At 41.0% G+C, this 19,789-nt stretch overlaps 1 protein-coding gene across 9 annotated transcripts in view; it reads right to left on the minus strand.

Moving 5' to 3' along the window:
- Positions 1–216: 216 nt before the first annotated feature.
- Positions 217–19,789, minus strand: part of fam193b (family with sequence similarity 193 member B) — a 100,203-nt gene continuing 80,630 nt past the window's right edge. For all 9 annotated transcript variants that reach the window (XM_073067742.1, XM_073067741.1, XM_073067740.1 and 6 more), the window contains 3 exons: positions 12,610–12,687; positions 11,413–11,494; positions 217–4,898 (listed from right to left, as the gene is read on the minus strand). In XM_073067742.1, coding sequence (XP_072923843.1) covers positions 4,805–4,898; positions 11,413–11,494; positions 12,610–12,687 — 254 coding nt within the window. In that variant the 3' untranslated portion in view covers positions 217–4,804. The remainder of the gene's footprint in view (positions 4,899–11,412; positions 11,495–12,609; positions 12,688–19,789) is intronic.

Consider the following 19,789-nt stretch of genomic DNA (forward strand, 5'->3'; position numbering starts at 1 on the left):
ATGTGGATCCAGGACAGTCAGCAATTCTGCACTACCAGGTTACTCTTATGGCTAAATACTGAAATTTATGACAAGCAAATTCTGTGTTGGTGAATTTGTTAAAAAGATGTGTTTGATGGATGTCACTTCTTGTCAAATCCTACCAATAGCTCTTGTATCTTTCTAGACCTACAAGTGCGTGCAGAACAAACATCTGAGAAAATAAGCACACATATCTTCATCAAGACATTGTATTTATCTTTCAAATGAAAGACAATTCACAGTACATAATTTAAAAAAGGATATCAAAAAGTCTTGGCCGGCATAATAGAAACCTACATTCTTTTCAGAATTAACAGTCAGAGCATTGGCTTACACCACTATCTTTAAGTTCAGGCTGGCTGTTGCCAGAAAATCATATAAAACTAACAATTTTTGGTTTGAAGTAGATAAAAATGCTCTTGTTACAATACAAAATAAAGATACATATAATGGAACAAAAACCTTACAGATACAAATTAAACAACCAAATGCAAGATTATAAAGTGATAATATGTCACATTTTGGAAACTGCACTGGGCTACTTCAAACACATTGCTTAACATTGTGATGTAGACATGAAAAAATGTCAGTAGACGGGCATCACTTTCCCAAACATTTCTGGGATTTGCTACAGGTGTGAGAAGAAGCATGCCACACACAATGGATTTTCATTCCATAATTTACTTTGTCCTACAATTATTCCGCAATTATACACCTATTTCAAATTGTTAAAAAAAACATTTCTTCCAGAGGGCTTAGTCCAACATACAATATGAAATGTGTTCCAATTTAAATCTTGCTGAGAGTTCTGGAGATGGTTATCAGATTCAGGCAAAATTCATATCATCGCAGCATCCATTACAAACAGCACAAGTACAGTGGATTCTGGTTAATTGAACCACTGGTTAATCAGGGCAGCCTCTAATTTGGAACAATACTTAAAGAACAAATATTGAGAAAATAGCTGGGATTCCCTTTGTTTATTTGAGACACAATACCACTTAATTAGGACAGGAGCTTGCTGCTGAACAGTTTCTAACTAGTGTCAGTCACATTCACTTGCATGACCATTCGACATAACAAAGTGTTTTGAGCAAAAAGTTTTTAAGCTGAATTTGTCACTGATAGTTGGCAAGAAATAGGCAGTAAGACAATTTGGAACTGTTTTGCTCATCGTGGTTTCAAACATCTGAAGTTATCAAAAGTCATCTTGAATGTTACAATGAAAATGAAGATTTGGAGGATGCAATCATTGAATGCATTGTATGAAGGCAGGCCATTATCTGTACTAGGTGCCTGTGCTGATTTTTTCATTTACAGTCAATTAAAAGAACACGGCAGCATACACTGGATTACTTTGACTGTCGATAACTAACAGGAATTACAGTTTTATAGTACTGTAGAAGGATTGTTAGTGTTCTAAAGTGTTCTGTATTTTATTTAAATACATAATTTGTTACTCAATCCCAATGTGTTCCAATAAACTGGAATCCACTGTATTTCCAGCCAGCAGTCATTAAAATGGAAAAATATTTTAATTTTATCAAGTAAAAAATTAACAATAATTTTCAAAATTAAATTAGAAATGAACATATGATGAGTTTAAGAGGGTGACTTAATCAATTACCAATTTTACTACTTCAAAAAGTTGGGAACTACGAAGAATTAAAATTAAATGCCACAATTAAAATTAAGATATGGAGGATGTAATCGTCTAAAGCATTATATGAAGGCATGCCATTATCTGCACTAATTTTGTTCAACTACAGTCAATCAAAAGAACATGGCAACATATTCTGGTTGAGTTCCTGTCGATAACTAGTAGGAACTAATGAACAGTTTTATAACACTGTATTGGTAGTGTTCTAAATTGTTCTGTATTTCAGGCAAATACATAATTTTTAAATGGTAGTATGTATTTTTTAAAATACTCTTTTTTTAAAAACGATTTCCATGAAACTGGCTAAATCAGGACTGCCACTTAATTGGCCCAAAATGTACTGTTCCTGATGTGTCCCAATTAACCAGAATTTACTGTACTTATTTTCTTCCAAAGAAAAACAGAATTTAATGACAATATAAACAGGACTAGTAAAAACAGGACATAGGCTAAGCTGATTGCATAAAAACAAAACAAATAAAGCAAATACTACAATATATAATGCCACTTCATGGGAAGAGACTGCTGCTCTGTTGGCTCATACATCATGGAGATGCAACAAGAGTAACCTGTTACAACAATGAAAAGTAAAGGATGCAACATGAATCATATGTTCCACTGCAAATCCAGCTACAGTCACTAATACACAACAGAAAAGTTCTCATTCAGTTTCCATCACATTGGTGAGGTCTTTATTAAAATCTTCACGTAAAATGCGCTTTACAACAATTATAGCCAATTTACTGTACTAAGAATTACTGAAGTAGATAAAAACACTTGAATATAAAGTTATTTTGTCATTCTGCAATGTGCAGATGTGCATTAGCACCATCCGCACCGACACCACTATACACAGGATATTTACAATGTGGTTCTAAACACATATATAAAGTTTATCATAAATGATCAATTACCATTCAAGCTTGAAATTGATCATGATATGAAAGTGGGTCGGCCACTACAGTTTTATATTGTCACCACTACACACTCCAATATGGTGGCGCAGTAGGAAGTCTTTAACATACAGTATAATATACTGCAAAATGCGGTCTACTCCGTGATTTATAGAAGATACCAACCAGCTGGTTATCACCATCAGTTCAACCGTTAATACTTATGCACCATGAAGATACCACATGGCCAAATCATTTCTTTTCTTTCTGGCAATTATAATTTTATTCTTGGCTAGGATGTGGCAGCAATTCAAGGAATAGAAAATAATTTTCAAAGGAGAAAGAATCAATTTAGTTGCAGCAGTGTATATAATAGAAATAACCAAGGAGATCATGTTTGTGTGCCTAATTGTTGGTTGTACTTGGGTTGAATACAGTATCACTGGGTTCATGATCAAAGAGCCTGATCTTTGTGTGGTTAATTTGCTGTACAGAGCCAGCAAAGGTTTGCAATTGTTTGGTGATCAAGCTCTACATTCAACCTACAGCCAAACTGTAAATCTAACTTTTCATTTTAAAGAGCTTGCAGCTCTGCAGTTACTCTTATTTCCAACCACTATAGAGGCAACATCAGATTTTCAGACCACGTTATGTGACATCAGCACTGCAACTTTCTGTCATAGATTTTATAGTATAAAGTTTGTACTTCAATAAGACTGCCAGTATTGGTTTGGTGTCAAAACGGCTTTTATTTCAAAAAAAGGCTATTGTGAAGACAGGGGCTATGTATTTCTGAGCTTGTATGGTGTCATTGAGAAAAAAGAAAGATTTGTACAGGATCAAAAATGCTGAAATAAGGCTTCCATTGCAACAAAGCACCTCCTATAATGGGCAGATCACCACTACCTGGTAGTGTTTAAAATAAGCACCAATGCAGTTGCCTGCACACAATTAACTGCCTTGAGACATTTTCTGTATAGCATTGTACGAGCTTTCATCTAATGCTGTCAAAAATTAGGCTGCTAATTTGAAACATACAAAAATCTGATTATTTTCCTTCAAAGCCAATTTCAAATGACCTCAGCAATTTCCCCATAAACTTTCCTGTTTTGAATACCTTCCAAATTCAAATCAGGAAGGGGAAATCAGATTGTACTAACCTAGATCGCAATTTTAAAGAGTAATCAATTCAATTTTTCCTCCAATTTTATAAATGTTAAATTCAAAAGTCTCAGCATTAGAACTGGGAAGAGAAATGAAAATCAAAAGGCACGTGGTCTATCCTCCCAATTGAGGAAACACATCATAGTACTGTAATTTTCATATGCAGTCTTTGCTTTAACAATGAATTACATTCCCAGAGATGACTATGGGTAATGTTCCTTTACTCCAGTTCTATGGACACATTATTAGGACTGTAGTTACTAAACACATCTTGTTAAAGGAGCTAATTAAAGCTATACTCAAGGCGGTGCAAAGTCCAAAATGTTAAATGTTTATTTGATTTTTACGCTGGTTGATTTTATTTAGATTTAAGAGCAAGATATTCTCTTAAAAGTTAGTCCCATTTGCAGTTCACTGCGCGAGAGACTATCCTCAAGTGCCATGAAATGTGACTGCCCTGCCTCACTGTCACTTTAATGACCAAACAACTTTACATTCTTCCTTGTCCCCCGCTTTACACATGTTCGCTTTACGCCACTTTGCTTTTACAAAAGACCTACATTAGTAACCCACTTTCGCATTACAAAGAGGAAAATTTTTCCCACATAAATTAATGGTTCTTCGCTTTACATCATTTCGGCTTAAGAAAGGTTTCATAGGAACACTCTACCTTTGTAAAGGGGGGGGGGGGTGGACACCTGTATCCTATTCCACATTTCATCCGACTTGTCTGCTCAAAAACATCTAGTAAACTTCCAAACTTTACAATTATGTTATTGATTTCTATTGAAATTTCAATTTGCTCCACTGGTGTCAACACTACCGACAAAATCTCTCACAATGACTGTAAAGCACAATAAACAAACCCAAGAAACAATTATGCCACCCACTTAGAAACGTGCACTTCTTCTGCTAAGGCACTGGATGTGGATGACGCCATAGCAAGTTGTTCGTACGTCACAGCAAATTGCTTTGAGCTGTGACAGCAGGCTGATATCCGTCACAGTAAGGAATGATAACCGCAGGGCAATTCCAGTTTCTGTTCGTCAAGTGCTGGCTGCCCTCTTCAATGAGCTGTATTTGGACCCTTTTTCAGACTGAAGTTAGACCAGTTTACAGAGACTTTTGGCCTTGTCTGTTTGGCAGAATCAAGGCAAAACCTACAAGTGGAAAGAAAATAAATGTGTCAGAACAAACGGAGGAGAAAATACACTGACCAACGTGGTTATTCCTGCTTTGCTATACCACTTAAAATATTCACAAACAAAGAAACAGAACATAAAGTAAATAGACAAATAAATAAGACAAGTTTTATTTTCGGTAAATAATAACTACAAATGGAGCAAACTTCAAACATAAAGACATGAATATCAACATTACATGGGCTTTCAAATGTACACAATGGTGACATCTTGCTTTCCCTTTATATCCAAAATAATTACACTTCATAAATTAATATTACTAAACATTTTAATAAAAATGTTTGATAATGAGCCAGATCTTGCTTGACCTGGCCCATGATTCAAGCCAACACCCAAACTATTCCCAAATCCAAAAAACCTCAAGGCCTCAGTGACTGACAGAAAGATGATGGGTCAGATACCATGCCTCTCACCACTCAGTTTGGACGGGGTCACCCTTCGACTTTGAGGCAGGTCAGGGGTAGAATACACTGGTATCAGACTTTCATTGGGCAATGTGGACACAACAGCAGGGAGATGACACTGATGCTAACACTCAGTTACCCATAAAACTGATGGCTGGCCATCAGATCAACCTGTCCTGTTAAGTCTGAAACACGATGTGAGCAAGTGAGCTTATGACCAGGACAGGGAAGAGTTGAAAGGCAAGGGCAAGAGAGAGTGTTAGATATGTGGATTATGTCCAAATGAAAAAATGGCTGGAGTCGCTTAGCACTTTAGTGTACGGGATGTTAATTAGGTACAGCGAAGACAAATTTACAAAAACCACTGAAAATAATGAAAAGAAAACTGCCAATATTTACAAAAAGTTATCTACCAGAAAACACAATAATAGCTCCTGGCAGATCCATTCTCTCTCTCTCCTGCTGTGAGAGATGAGCCCCATTTATTAGACACCAGGACATACCACCATTAATTAACCATGACTACACATGAATTAAAACATGATGCACCCCACAATGTAGTTCAAATCATTACAAAGTAAACAGTAGTATCTAACTTAAATACAGTATACAAACAACATTTACACATCACCGTCACTAAAGAAACGGAACATTCCACCATGTACGGCAAGAAAGGCACCATAATGCCAACCCTTTAGGACCCATTATGAGAATATACAGGGGAAAGGTATGGAAGCACGTACACACAGTGTAGGGCCAGCAAAATGACAAGACAGTGAGAGTGAGAGTGAAGTGCATCTACCAATTGCTCTCCATCACATCAACACCCTCCTCTCCTGCAGCGATGAAGCTCGGCAGCCTAGACAGGTGGTCGGCAGTCGCATTTCCTTTCACTTCTTTATGATGGACACAGAATTTGAAGGGTTGAAGCTTCAGCTACCATCGTGTCACCCTGGCATTGGGGTCCTTCACTGTCTGAATCCATGCTAGCACTCAGTGGTCTGTGTAGTGCCAGAGGCTGTCCAGGGCCCACTTAATGGCAAGATACTCTTTTTCAATAGGAGACTACCTGGTTACCCTTGGGAGGGGTTTTCAGCTCAGGTACAGAATAGGTTGCTCTTCTGTAGGTTCTCCTTGGGCCAGAACTCCAATGCCCACTCCAGAGGCATCTACCTGGACAAGGCACTGTTTGTTAAAGTCTGGGTTCTGGAGGACAGGTGAAAAACACATGTGAGCTTTAAAGGCTTGAAAAGTGTTTTCTAACTCACTTGTCCACGTCACTGCGTTGCTTACTAGCTTCCAGTAAGATTAGTCAGAGGTGTGGCCAGAGTGGTGAATTGGGGAATGGAACTGCGATACCACCCTATCAGACCCAGGAGGACCTTCAGTTCCTTTTTGATGTGAGGTTGAGGACAGTTGCTGATCGCTTCCACTTTGTCCCCCTGTACTTGAACCACTCCATATCCCAGCTAGTGTCCAAGGGACCTGGTTTCTCTTTTTGTCCGCTCATATTTTTTGTGGCACCTGAGGGTGAGAACAGCAGCATGAAAATTCCCCAGGATCCTGCTGCACAGATGGTCCAGATGCTCTGACCATGTCTGGCTGTAGACAACCACGTGATCTAGGTAGGCCACACTGCAGTCCTCTCAGGCATTGAGCACCTGGTCCATGAGCCGTTAGAAAGCTGCTGATGCACCAAGACCAAAGAGCATCATAGTGAATTGAAACAGGCCCTGGGGTGTGCGAAGGCAGTTAGGGATGTTGATTGGTTCATCAAAAGAAAAACCTGCCAGTGGCCTTTGCAAAGGTACAGTATAGTAATGTAGTTTGCCTGTCCAATCCTTTCTAGTTTTATCAACACATTTTTTTAATAGGCATCCGTTAGTCTCGTGAGAGCATGGATTTGCGCCTCGGAAGGTTTCCAGGGCGCAGGCCTGGGCAGGGTTGTATGGGAGACCGGCAGTTGCCCAAGCTGCAAGCCTTCCCCTCTCCACGCCACCGATGTTACCAAGGGAAGGGCACTAGGACCCAAGCAGCTTGGCACCGGTGTCATCGCAGAGCAATGTGATGTTAAGTGCCTTGCTCAAGGACACAACACACTGCCTCAGCTGAGGCTCGAACCAGTGACCTTCAGATCACTAGACCAATCCCTTATCCACTAGGGCACGCGCCAACACTAACGCAGGATACAAGATAAGGATCAAAACAAGAAATGGCATTCAACTTCCAGAGATCAATGAAAACCCTCAGGTGCCATCCTTCTTGGGGACGATAACAATAGGACGACTCCACTCACTATTTGAGGGCTGAAAAATCTCATTATTCAGGGCTCCCACAAGTCACTCTGGCACTCCGCAGCAGTGTTAGCATACTGAAAACTGGTCGGGTCTGATCCTGGTGGATTGTTTGTCAGCCCTGGTCTCGACTGGAGCGGCTGTGTGAAAGTCAGCGAAAATACCATCTGCAGCTCCACTGATCGGCGGCCATCGAGATAGAGAGGTCATCTTTCCCAGACCCCTTCTGAATCATCATCAATGGGTACATCATCTGTAAAAACATCAACAGAGGCCGGAGAACCAGCATATTTCCCACGACACCGCTGCCCAAGTGACTTTCTAGACTTTTTGGTTCCTCCTGACACACACTACCATTCATGTCAGACAGAGATTGGAACCCAGCCATTGCTTTGGCTTTTGCACAAGTCATGTCAAAATATGAAGCAGCACTATCTACTCCTGATGAACATGACTGAATCTTTCTCTTCCTTCGTAATTTAAGTAACACAGGTAAATTTCTTTCCAGAACTCTTGTCAACTGGTAATTTCTCCAGCACCCCCACTTACATCAAATGTTTGCAGTCATCCAGCTCCTCAGTAAGTTCTGTCAGTGGTTCAGACTCCAGTCACCATGGATACATTGGATAGGTGTTTGGCAACCATAGTCAATACCAAAGGCAAGGGCATGGCTTTTCTTATTAACTGACTGTGAGCTACCAGAATGTAAAAGAGCTTTAACAGGTTTTCCATTAACTTTGACTATTATAAACAGTGGCACTTTCTCCTCACATTCTGCTTATTTTTCATTACCATAATCACAATCATTACAGATATTATGATCATCATATTCTTCTTCTCTTGATACATAACATACACCTAGCAATTTGGGCTTCTTGAAAGGACCTATGATCTGGCTGCTGACAATGGTAGCTAATAAAAGTTGTAGAAGAAACTACCACAGGTTCTTTGCCCTTGTTTCTCCCACTTCCCAATTTCAAAGTTACCCCAACAGTCCCTTGAAGTGTTAAGAGCCTCAGTTGTTTCAGAATAATGGCTGTGATGGTGCCCCCTTGTGGGCACTGGGGTACTGCAAAGCAAGTGAGGCCACAGTGAGCTCATGTTCTGGCGCCTGGAGGAAGGATCTGCAGTAGCTGCTGCAGAAAAATGGCCTCACCAATCTCATCCTTGGACTTCAGCTCTCATCGAATACTTTGGCGGTAAAGACCATTCAGGCAATGATACTTTTCAGTGGGGGACTTCCCAAGTGATACAGTACTGGAACAGAAGTGTTGGCGATATGTTTCTGCCAAGTTATCAAATTTAGCCAGCAGCACCTCCTTCAGGTCAAGATAGTTGTTATGACCTCTCTTCATCCACTGCAGTGTAGGCTTCGAGAGCGATACCTGTCAGCAGTGACACTAGCTGACAGGCCCACTCCTCATCTGACCATTGCCATATCTGGGTAATCCTCTCGAAGCTGAGGAGACATTTCGCAACATGGTCACCTTGTCAATGAAGGCATCTTGCAAGCTTTAGAGTTCCTTCTTAAAAGCATCATCTCTCCTCTGCTGGGCAGAGGAAAAGTCTCTGAACAGATTTTCCAGGGACAGTTAGGAGGTGGTGCCACATGAAGATCCTTCTGCTTCCAGCCTGAGTTTGGCCCTGAACTGAAGTTCTTCCTCCTCTAATACCTCCATTGTTCCCCAGGTACCTGCTTCATTTTTAGCCTCAGTGGGTTTTCTGACCCGAGACCGCAATCCCACTCTACTCAGAGTTAAACACACCTTTTTTCAAATGGTATATCCCTGCTTAAATACGAGAATATGTCCAAAGGAAAAAAAATGGCTAGAGTTGCTTAGCACTTTAGTGCACAGGTATTTATTGGGTGCGTCAAAAAAAATTACAATAATTAGTGAAAATAGCAAAAAGAAAATTAGCAGCATTTACAAAAAGACATCCACCAGAAAACACAATACAGTCGGCCCTCCTTATCTGTGAGTTCCGCATCCGCGAATTCAACCAACCGCAAATTGTGAAAACCCGGAATTGCTCTTCCAGCACTTGTTGTTCAAGCATGTACAGACTTTTTTTCTTGTCATTATTCCCTAAACAATGCAGTATAACAACTATTTTACACAGCATTTACATTGCATTAGGTATTATAAGTAATCCAGAGATGATTTAAAGTATACAGGAGGATGTGCGTGGGTATTCGTGGATTGGGATTTAAAAAATCGGAAGTTCTCTTACTAAGTAAGTCAGAACAGGTACAGCCGGTTTTATTTAGCGTCAGTTAGTCAAACGTTTGTCTTAGTATATAGTATATATTTTACCTTTCTATGCATACAAAACACTTAAGAACTTAGGTTTCAGCGCCGGGCTCGGGAACGGAAGTTCCCAAGAGCGATCCAGTGACAGACCACTTCTGAGTGCACTCTCCATCCGTGCTGGGTTGATGTGGAGGATCAAAAACTCAAAACTCCAAAACCCAATAACTAAACCACTGCGTAAATCAGTAATAATTTTAGCTTTCATCGGGGCAGGGCCTTTCTCACTTTATCTTTTAAAACTGTTCCAATCGTTGACCAACATAGCCTAACGCTTTTACAATGACTGATGGCGTTTCACCTCTTTCCGATCGTTTTATTATTTCCACTTTATTCTCAATCGTGATCATGATTATTTTCATGAACAGAAACACTGCGGATTTAGGGCTCTGCCGCCAGGTCCTAATGTCCACCACACTGAGGCAGGTTAAATAAGGTTTGGGGTTCCGCTGGGTCCTAAGGTCCACTGCATTGAGACAGGTTGAATAAGGGACTTGAGCATCCGTGTTTTTTGGTATCCGCGAGGGGTCCTGGAACCAATCCCTCGCGGATAAGGAGGGCCAACAGTAATGTCTCTATACTTCGCCCAGTGTGAACTGTAGGCAGCTCTGCTCTCGCTCTCTCTCTCTCCTACTGGGAGCGATGAGCCTCATTTATTAGACACCAGAACACACACATGAATTAGAATATGATGCACCCCACAATGTAGTTACAATCATATTACAAAATACAGAAGTATCTACCTTAAATACAGTATATAAACAATATATTCATATCTCCATCACTAAAGAAATAGAATATTCCACTGTGTATGGCAGAAACGGCAACATAAAGCCAACCCTTTAGGATCCTTCATGAGAATGTACCGGGTGAAGACCAGTGTGCACACTCAAGTGCAACGAAAGCAGAATAAGAGGGGTGCGGGTGGTGTGGGGTGTATATATAGTGTATGTGTCGGTGTGTGCTTGATTACCAAGCCACCCTCCATCACAGGGGAATGACTGAGGGGTAAGAAATAGCACAGTGTGGTCAAGTGTGATGAGATACTTGGAGTGAGAACAACAGGAAAAAAAAGAGAGAATTAAAAGACGATACTGAGAGACAAAGCTCAATATTCAGGTGATATTCAGATAAAGAGATAAAGAAATAAAGAAGAGTGGGGCTTGAGCACAGGAGGGAGCAAACTGGAGCAAGCAAACATCAACAAGAGAATGAGCCAGAGAAACAATAGAGCTGTACCGTGAATGGAAGAAAAGCAGATTACAAACAGAGACAAATATAGAAAGAAATCAAAGTTATTTTATTACAAGTCACTTTCTGTCATTACTCATTGAAAATAGAGACAAGTCAATTTAACTGAAAGCTTCTGCTGACAGGGATCATCTCCTTTACACACATGGAAAACCAGTGCCTGCCCTCATCTGTGCTGGAACTCTCATGGCAATTAATTCCTCTTTTTACTTGCCTCTTAAAATGTTCCACCTCACGGTCAGTTTCATCCATCTCCACACTGTCTAAATCAATGTCTTTAGGAAGAAATACATCATCTGAGAAACAAAAAGAGCAACTTAGTAAGGATATAATCTTTATCTTGTATTTATTAAGTGTTACATGCAGCAGTTAAATTAAAGCAAACCAGAAGTTTTAAATTTAAGATTAGGATTATTAATAACAGTAAGCTGACATCACAAACAACTGTCAATGCTCATAAATATGTCTTAAGTTGCTAATACAAGTTTAAATGGTGTGAACATTATGAGATAGTAACATGCAGAGGATGCTTCCAGTCATGGGAGAGTTCAGGATGAGATAGCATAGTGTCAGAATAGGATATCCCTTCAGAATGGAGATGAAGGGGAATTTCTTTAGCCAGAGGGTGTTGAATCTGTGTAATTCATTATCATTGATGGCTCTGGAGACCCAAGTTATTGGGTATATTGAAATCTGTTCATAGGTTCTTAATTAGTAAGGGCACCAAAGATGCCAGGGGAGAAGGCAGAAGGGGGTTGAGATGTTAGATAAATCAGCCATGATCAAATAGCACAGCGGCTTGATGGGCCAAATGGCCTTGCTCTACTGTTATGTTTTATGGTCTTTGTGGAATTGAGACCCAATGCAAGCCTGAAGAACAACAGATCATCTGTCTGGATATACTGCAATTCTCTCCAGATTTAGCTAACTCACTTACTTTTACAGTCCACATCAGAACATGGCATTCCTACTCATCCATTTTGGCTCAGTTTTTCTTTCCTCATTAGTACATCTGACCTCGAAGGCATATCTCACAACCCTGCAATTAGGAATGCTGAGCAAAGTACAATAATGTGTCTCTAAATGCCACATTAACCCATTTTGTTCTTACACGGTCTGAGATACTCCCTTTGTTTTACCCATCGGTCCCCTAACATTCCCCTCTCCTGACCTGCTGAGTTGTTCCATTTACATTTCCAATTTTCAGCGTCTGCAGTTTTTATTGAATTTCATTTAAATATGAATGTGGAGACTCAATGAAAATCTGTTATGAAAATTTGGTAATCCAAGTTACCTTTTCAAGAAAAAAGAACACCCACTTGGTCATGAAAGGACTAGAAAGATGGGCTTTAAATTTTAAAATAAAAGGAGTAACAATATCAAGAATTTCTTTCTACTGATGATTCCTTACCACTTTGTTTAGGTCTTGCTACACCAGAGGATGCCTGAACACCATCTTGCTTTTCAGTGCACTCAGCAGTTCTCTGTACTGGAGAAATGATTAAAAGAGTAGGAAAATCCATTACATTATTTCACTGAGAAATCATGAAAATACTCTGTTACTAGTCTTCTTTGATTACTTCTTTGTACCTTGCACCTTCAGAAGCAGGCTGATACCTGGCCCATACCAGTACAAATACAAGATTATAGCTCTCTGAAAAACTCCTTATCCAAACTTCTTCGGCAGCATAATGGCGCAGCAGGGAAAGCTGCTATCTCACAAGGCCAGAGTTGAGCTTGGGCCGAGGGTACTGACTACAGAGTTAGCATATTCTCCCTGGGATTGTTCGGGTTTCCTCCCATAAAGAAAAACAGGGTGGTAGATTAATTAGCATCTTTAAATGGGGTCTGGTGTGTAAGTGAACAGTAGAATCTGGGGAGGAGAATTAATGCAGCATGAGTATAAGTTTGTGGTAGACATTAAGTGCAGGTTTAGTGTACCAATGGGTTTGGTTGGTTGATTCTCTTAATAATCCTGAGTACAAAGAGAAGGTAATTAAATATCCATTCCATCTGCCAAAAGAACTGATGTGTAACATGCATGCTGTTACTTGTGTGTAGCGCCAGATTTTAAAAGCAAATGGAGCCTGCCAGGACATTCTGCTGAGATTGAGACCGATTGAGATATTAGGTAAGAGGTGAGTGGCAAGGGCCAATAAAAAGAAGTTGGGTTTAAGTGGAGTTGCCATTGCGGGAGTGGCCATTGTTGGAATGCACAGAGTGGGGAACTGAGGCTTCTGCCAAAGGTGTTAACAGTGAGAAACTGAGGATTTGGCTTAAGAGGATTGGAGTAGGGAATTAAGGCTTCGGCTCAAGAGGCTTAGACAAGAAGAAGCCAAGGCCGTTTTGATCTTTTGAGATACGAGTTGAGATACGAGTTGAGAAACTGCGAGGGTAAAAAGATCCTGATGGGAGTTACATACAGGCCTCCAAACAGTAGCCAGGGTGTGGGGTACAAATTATAATGAGAGATAGAAAAGGCACATAAAAAGGCCAATGTTACGGTGGTCTTGGGGGATTTCAATAAGCAGGTATACTGGAAAAGTCAGGATGGTGCTGAATCCCAAGAGAAAGAATTTGTAAAATGCCTACAAAATGGCTTTCTAGAGCAGCTTGGGCTCAAGTCCATGAGGGAAAAGGCACTTCTGGATTGAGTAATGTGTAATGAAACAGATTTGATTAGGGAGCTTAAGGTAAAGGAACCCTGAGAAGATAGTGACTATAACATGGTAGAATTCACCTTGTAATTTGACAGACAGAAGTTAAAATTGGATGCATCAGTACTACAGTTGACTAAACATAACTGTAGAGGCATAAGAAAAGAGCTGGCCAAAGATGTCTGGAAAAAAGACACTAGCAGAGAAGACAGTAGAGCAGCAAGGCTGGAGTTTATGGGGGTGATTCAGAAGACAGAAACCAGAAATTCAAGAGCGTCAGGGGCAGAAGTGAGTGTGGTCGCTATGACTAAGAAGGTGCTTAGGTGTAAGGTACGAAGGTAGTCAAGTCATCTGGGCCAAATGGATTACACCCCAGGGTTCTGAAAGAGGTAGCTGAAGAGGTTATGGTGGTATTAATAGTGATCTTTCAAGAATCACTATATTCTGGAATGGTTTCAGAGGACTGGAAAATCGCTAATGTCACTCCACTCCTTGAGAAACAAGGGGACAAAATCACAGGAAATTACTGGCCAGTTGCCTGACTTCAGTGATTGGAAAGATTATTAAGTATGAGGGTTTGGGGTACTTGGAGGCACACAATAAAATAGGCCGAAGTCAGCACGTTTTCCTGAAGGGAAAAATCTTGTCTGGCAAATATTTTGTAATTTATTGAGGAAATAACAGACAGGATGGAAAAGGACGAATCAGTGGATGCTGTTTACTTGGATTTTCAGAAGTTTGTGGATGATGCAAAAATGGTGTTGAGGAAGCAGGGAGTCTGCAGAATGACTTAGTCAGATTAGGAAAAAGGACAAAGTGGCAGATGGAATACAGTGTAGGGAAGTGTATGGCCACGTGTTTTGGAAGAAGGAATAAAACTGTAGAGTATTTTCTAAATGGGGAATTAATTCAGAAATCAGAGGTGCAAAAAGTCTTGTAAGTTCTAGTGCAGGATACTCTAAACGTTAACTACCAGTCAAAATGACGTCAAGCTGTGATATCTCGGTGATGTCTTAGCTCAGACTTAGCTGTTTGTTTTAGGTTTGTAGGGATATTTTGGGTCAAAAGAGAGAGGTCTGGTTAGGGTATAAGGGTAAGGATCGTGGAGGGGTAGTAAATGAAGAGTCTGGGCAGCAGTTTGAGTTCAGGTCGAAGACACTCTGCAATCAAATGTCAACGATCCTAGAAGTCATATCACAGGCGCTGAAGAAGCCAGTGATTCACAGGGTTACCCACAGTCCTCTGTTTTTCTAAGCTCCATGTACCAATCCAGGAATCTTTTAAAAGACCCTATTTTCTGCACCTCCACCACAGTCGCCAGCAGCCCATTCCATGCACTCACCACTCTCTGCGTAAACTTACCCGACATCCCCTCTGTACCTCAAAACTGTGCTCTCTCGCATTAGCCATTTCAGCCCTGGGAAAAAGCCTCTATCTACACGATCAATGCCTCTCATCATCTTATACACCTCTATCAGGTCACCTCTCATCCTCCGTCGCTCCGAGGAGAAAAGCCAAGTTCACTCAACCTATTCTCGTAAGGTATGCTCCCTAATCCAGGCTACATCCTTTTAAATCTCCTCTGTACACTTTCTATAGTTACCACATCCTTTTTGTAGTGAGGTGACCAGAACTCAGCATAGTACTCCAAGTGGGGTCTGAACAGGGTCCTATACAGCTGTAACATTACCTCTCAGCTGTCAAACTCAATCCCACGGTTAATGAAAGCCAATGTGCCGTATGCCTTCTTAACCACACAGTCAACCTGCGCAGCAGATTTGAGTGTCCTATGGACACAGACCTCATGATCCCTCTGATCCTCCACACTGCCAAGAATCTTGCCATTAATACTATATTCTGCCATCATATTTGACCTACCAAAATGAACCACCTCACAATTTATCTGGGTTGAACTCCATCTGCCACTTCTCAGCCCATTTTTGCATCCTATCGATGTCCAGCTGTAACCTCTTACAGCCCTCCACACTATCCACAACACAGCCAACCTTGTGTCATCAGCAAACTTACTAACCCATCCCTCCACTTCCTCATCCAGCTCATTTATAAAAATCACGAACAGAAAGGGTCCCAGAACAGATCCCTGAGTAACTGACCTCCATGAAGAATATGACCTGTCTACAACAACCCTTTGACTTCTGTAAGCAATGTCCCCTAGGATCCCATGCCTTCTAACTTTCTCACTAAGTCTTGCATGGGGTACCTTATCAAATGCCTTGCTGAAATCCATCTACATCTACTGCTCTACCTTCATCAATGTGTTTAGTCACATCTTCAAAAAATTCAATCAGGCTCATAAGGCACGAACTGCCCTTGATAAAGCCATGCTGACTACTCCTAATCATATTATACCTCTCCAAATGTACATAAATCCTGCCTCTCAGGATCTTCTCCATCAACTTACAACCACTAAAGTAAGACTCACTGGTCTATAATTTCCTGGGCTATCTCTACTCCCTTTCTTGAATAAGGGAACATCATCTTTAACCCTCCAAGCCTCTGGAACCTCTCCTGACCCCATTGATGATGCAAAGATCATTGCCAGAGGATCGGCAATCTCCTCCCTCGCCTCCCACGGTAGCCTGAGGTATATCTCGACTGGTCCTTGTGACATCCAACTTGATGCTTTCCAAAAGCTCCAGCACATCCACTTTCTTAATGTCTATATGCTCAAGCTTTTCAGTCTGCTGTAAGTCATCCCAACAATCACCAAGGCCTTTTTCCATAGTGAATATTGAAGCAAAGTATTCATTAAGTACCTCCACTATCTCCTCCGGTTCCAGACACACTTTTGCACTGTCACACTTGATTGATTCTATTCTTTCACATCTTACCCTCTTGCTCTTCACATACTTGTAGAATGCTTTGGGGTTTTCCTTATTCCTGCTTGCTGAGACCTTCTCATGGCCCCTTCTGGCTCTCCTAATTTCATTCTTAAGGTCCCTCCTGCTAGCCTTATAATTTTCTAGATCTCTATCATTACCTAGTTTTTTGAACTTTTCATAAGCTTTTCTTTTCTTCTTAACTAGATTTTCAACAGCGTTTGTACACCATGGTTCCTGTACCCTACCATCATTCCCGTCTCATTGGAACATACCTATGCAGTACTCACGCAAATATCCACTGAACATTTGCCACATTTCTACCGTACATTTCCCTGAGAATATCTGTTCCCAATTTATGCTTCCAAGTTCATACTTGGAAGCTTCATATTTCCCCTTACTCCAATTAAACGCTTTCCTAAATTGTCTGTTCCTATCCCTCTCCAATGCTATGGTAAAGGAGATAGAATTAAGATAGAATTAAGGAGATAGTGGAGGTACTTAATGAATACTTTGCTTCAATATTCACTATGGAAAAAGGCCTTGGTGATTGTTGTGATGACTTACAGCAGACTGAAAAGCTTGAGCATATAGACATTAAGAAAGTGGATGTGCTGGAGCTTTTGGAAAACATCAAGTTGGATGTCACAGGGACCAGTCGAGATATACCTCAGGCTACCGTGGGAGGCGAGGGAGGAGATTGCCGATCCTCTGGCAATGATCTTTGCATCATCAATGGGGTCAGGAGAGGTTCCAGAGGCTTGGAGGGTTAAAGATGTTGTTCCCTTATTCAAGAAAGGGAGTAGAGATAGCCCAGGAAATTAAGGGGTCAGTGTTAGGACCCCAACTCTTTACAATCTATATTAATGATTTGGAGAAAGGGACTAAGTGCAACGTATCGAAGTTTGCTGATGACACAAAGATGGGAGGGAGTGTAATGAGTGCGGAGGACATTGAAACCCTGCAGGGGGACATAGATAGGCTGAGAGATTGGGCAGACATTTGGCAGATGAAATATAATACTGACAAGTGTGAGGTCTTGCACTTTGGCAGGAAAAATAATAGAGCAAGTTATTATCTAAATGGAGAGAAACTGGAAAGTGCTTCTGTGCAAAGGGATCTGGGGGTCCTGGTGCAGGAAACACAAAAAGTTAGTATGCAAGTGCAGCAGGTGGTCAAGAAGGCCAATGGAATGCTGGCTTTTATTGCTAGGGGGATGGAGTATAAGAACAGGGAGGTCTTACTGCAGTTGTACCAGGTATTGGTGAGACCACACCTGGAGTACTGCGTGCAGTTCTGGTGTCCATATTTAAGAAAGGACATACTGGCTCTCGAGGCAGTGCAGAGAAGGTTCACTAGGTTAATTCCGGGGATGGGTGGGTTGATGTATGATGAGAGGTTGAGTAGATTGGGACTCTACTCATTGGAGTTCCAAAGAATGAGAGGCGATCTTATTGAAACATATAAGATTGTGAAGGGGCTTGATCGGGTGGATGTGGGGAGAATGTTCCCAATGATGGGTGAAGCTAGGACTGGGGGCATAATCTTAAAATAAGGGGATGCCGTTCCAGGACTGAGATGCGGAGAAATTTCTTCACTCAGAGGGTAGTGGGGCTGTGGAATTTACTGCCCCAGAGAGCTGTGGAAGCTACTACACTCAATAAATTCAAAACGGAGATAGACATTTTCCTGGATAAAAATGGCATTAGGGGATACGGTGAGCGAGCCGATAAGTGGACATGAGGCTAGGTTTAGATCAGCCATGTGATCTCCTGGACCAGTTTTCGATAGCCTGGATGGGTCGGAGAGGAATTTTCCAGATTTTTTCTCCTCAATTGGCAACTCGTTTTTTTTTCCCCGGGTGATCACATGGGTTTGGGCGGGATGAATAATAAAATAAAATGGGCGGCATGGTGCCCTGTTGGTTGGCACTGTTGCCTTGTGGGATTCGGTGAAAACTAGAGTTAAGATTGGATCAGCCATGATCTTGTTGAATGGCGGAGCAGGCTTGAGGGGCCGATTGGCCTACTCCTGCTCCTATCTCTTATGTTCTTATATCACTATCTCCAAAATGCTCTCCCGTGTAGAGGCCTGATACCTGACCAGGTTCATTTCCCAATACCAGATCAAGTACAGCCTCTCCTCTTGTAGGCTTATCCACATATTGCGTCAGGAAACCTTTTTATTTACTCCTTTTTAAAATCTTATTTAATGAAACATCATTAGCCATTCTCTATCTCAGAGGATGACCAAGAGGGAAAAATCTCTGTCAGGTCCCAACGATCTCCTGCTCCCTTACTTCCCTCTGCTTCCAGGGATAGATCGCATCTGCTGGAATGCTATTCATCCAAAGCATTTTATTGGGGTGTAATCAGAAAAGGCAAGGAACAAAGGGCACAGAGGCAAAAAGATATAGAAGCCTCAGGACTCATCACCAGGTTCAGGATCAGGTTCTTGAACCAGGTTCAGGAAGATGCTACCCCACAGCCATCAGGCTCTTGAACAAAGGGGATTAATTTCACTCAACTTCACTTGCCCCATCACTGAAATGTTACCACAACCTATGGCCCCACTTCCAAGGACTTTTCATCAAATGTTCTTGATATTTATCGCTTATTTATTTATTTACTTTTCCATTTGCACAGTTTATTGTCTTTTGCACACTGGCTGCACACCCAGCTGATGCAGTCCTTTCATTGATTCTATTAAGCTTGTTGGATTTATTGAGTATGCCTGCAAGAAAGTGAATCTGAGAGTTGTACAATGTGACATACGTACTTGAATAATAAACTTACTTTCAACAGTGAAGATACACACATACACATACACACACTTAGCGACAAGAAGTAAAAGTTTGTCTTGACAGGGAATAAGGTAGATGAAATAAATGCTAATTATGTCAGGGTCACGTTTGTCACATAAGTGAAAGCAACTCTTAAGTTCCAACAACATCAAAGTAACAGAAACAATCAATTTTTCTCTCAACTCCATGACCTCTCAGTTTGGCAAGTAGTTATTTAAAAAATATATAAATGTTCTTTCCACTAATGCAGGAATACATGTCCACTACTAAAGGAATGTTTCTAAAAGTTAA

The sequence above is a fragment of the Hemitrygon akajei genome, chromosome 15, assembly GCF_048418815.1.
Source record: "Hemitrygon akajei chromosome 15, sHemAka1.3, whole genome shotgun sequence".
Classification (NCBI taxonomy): Eukaryota; Metazoa; Chordata; class Chondrichthyes; order Myliobatiformes; family Dasyatidae; genus Hemitrygon; species Hemitrygon akajei.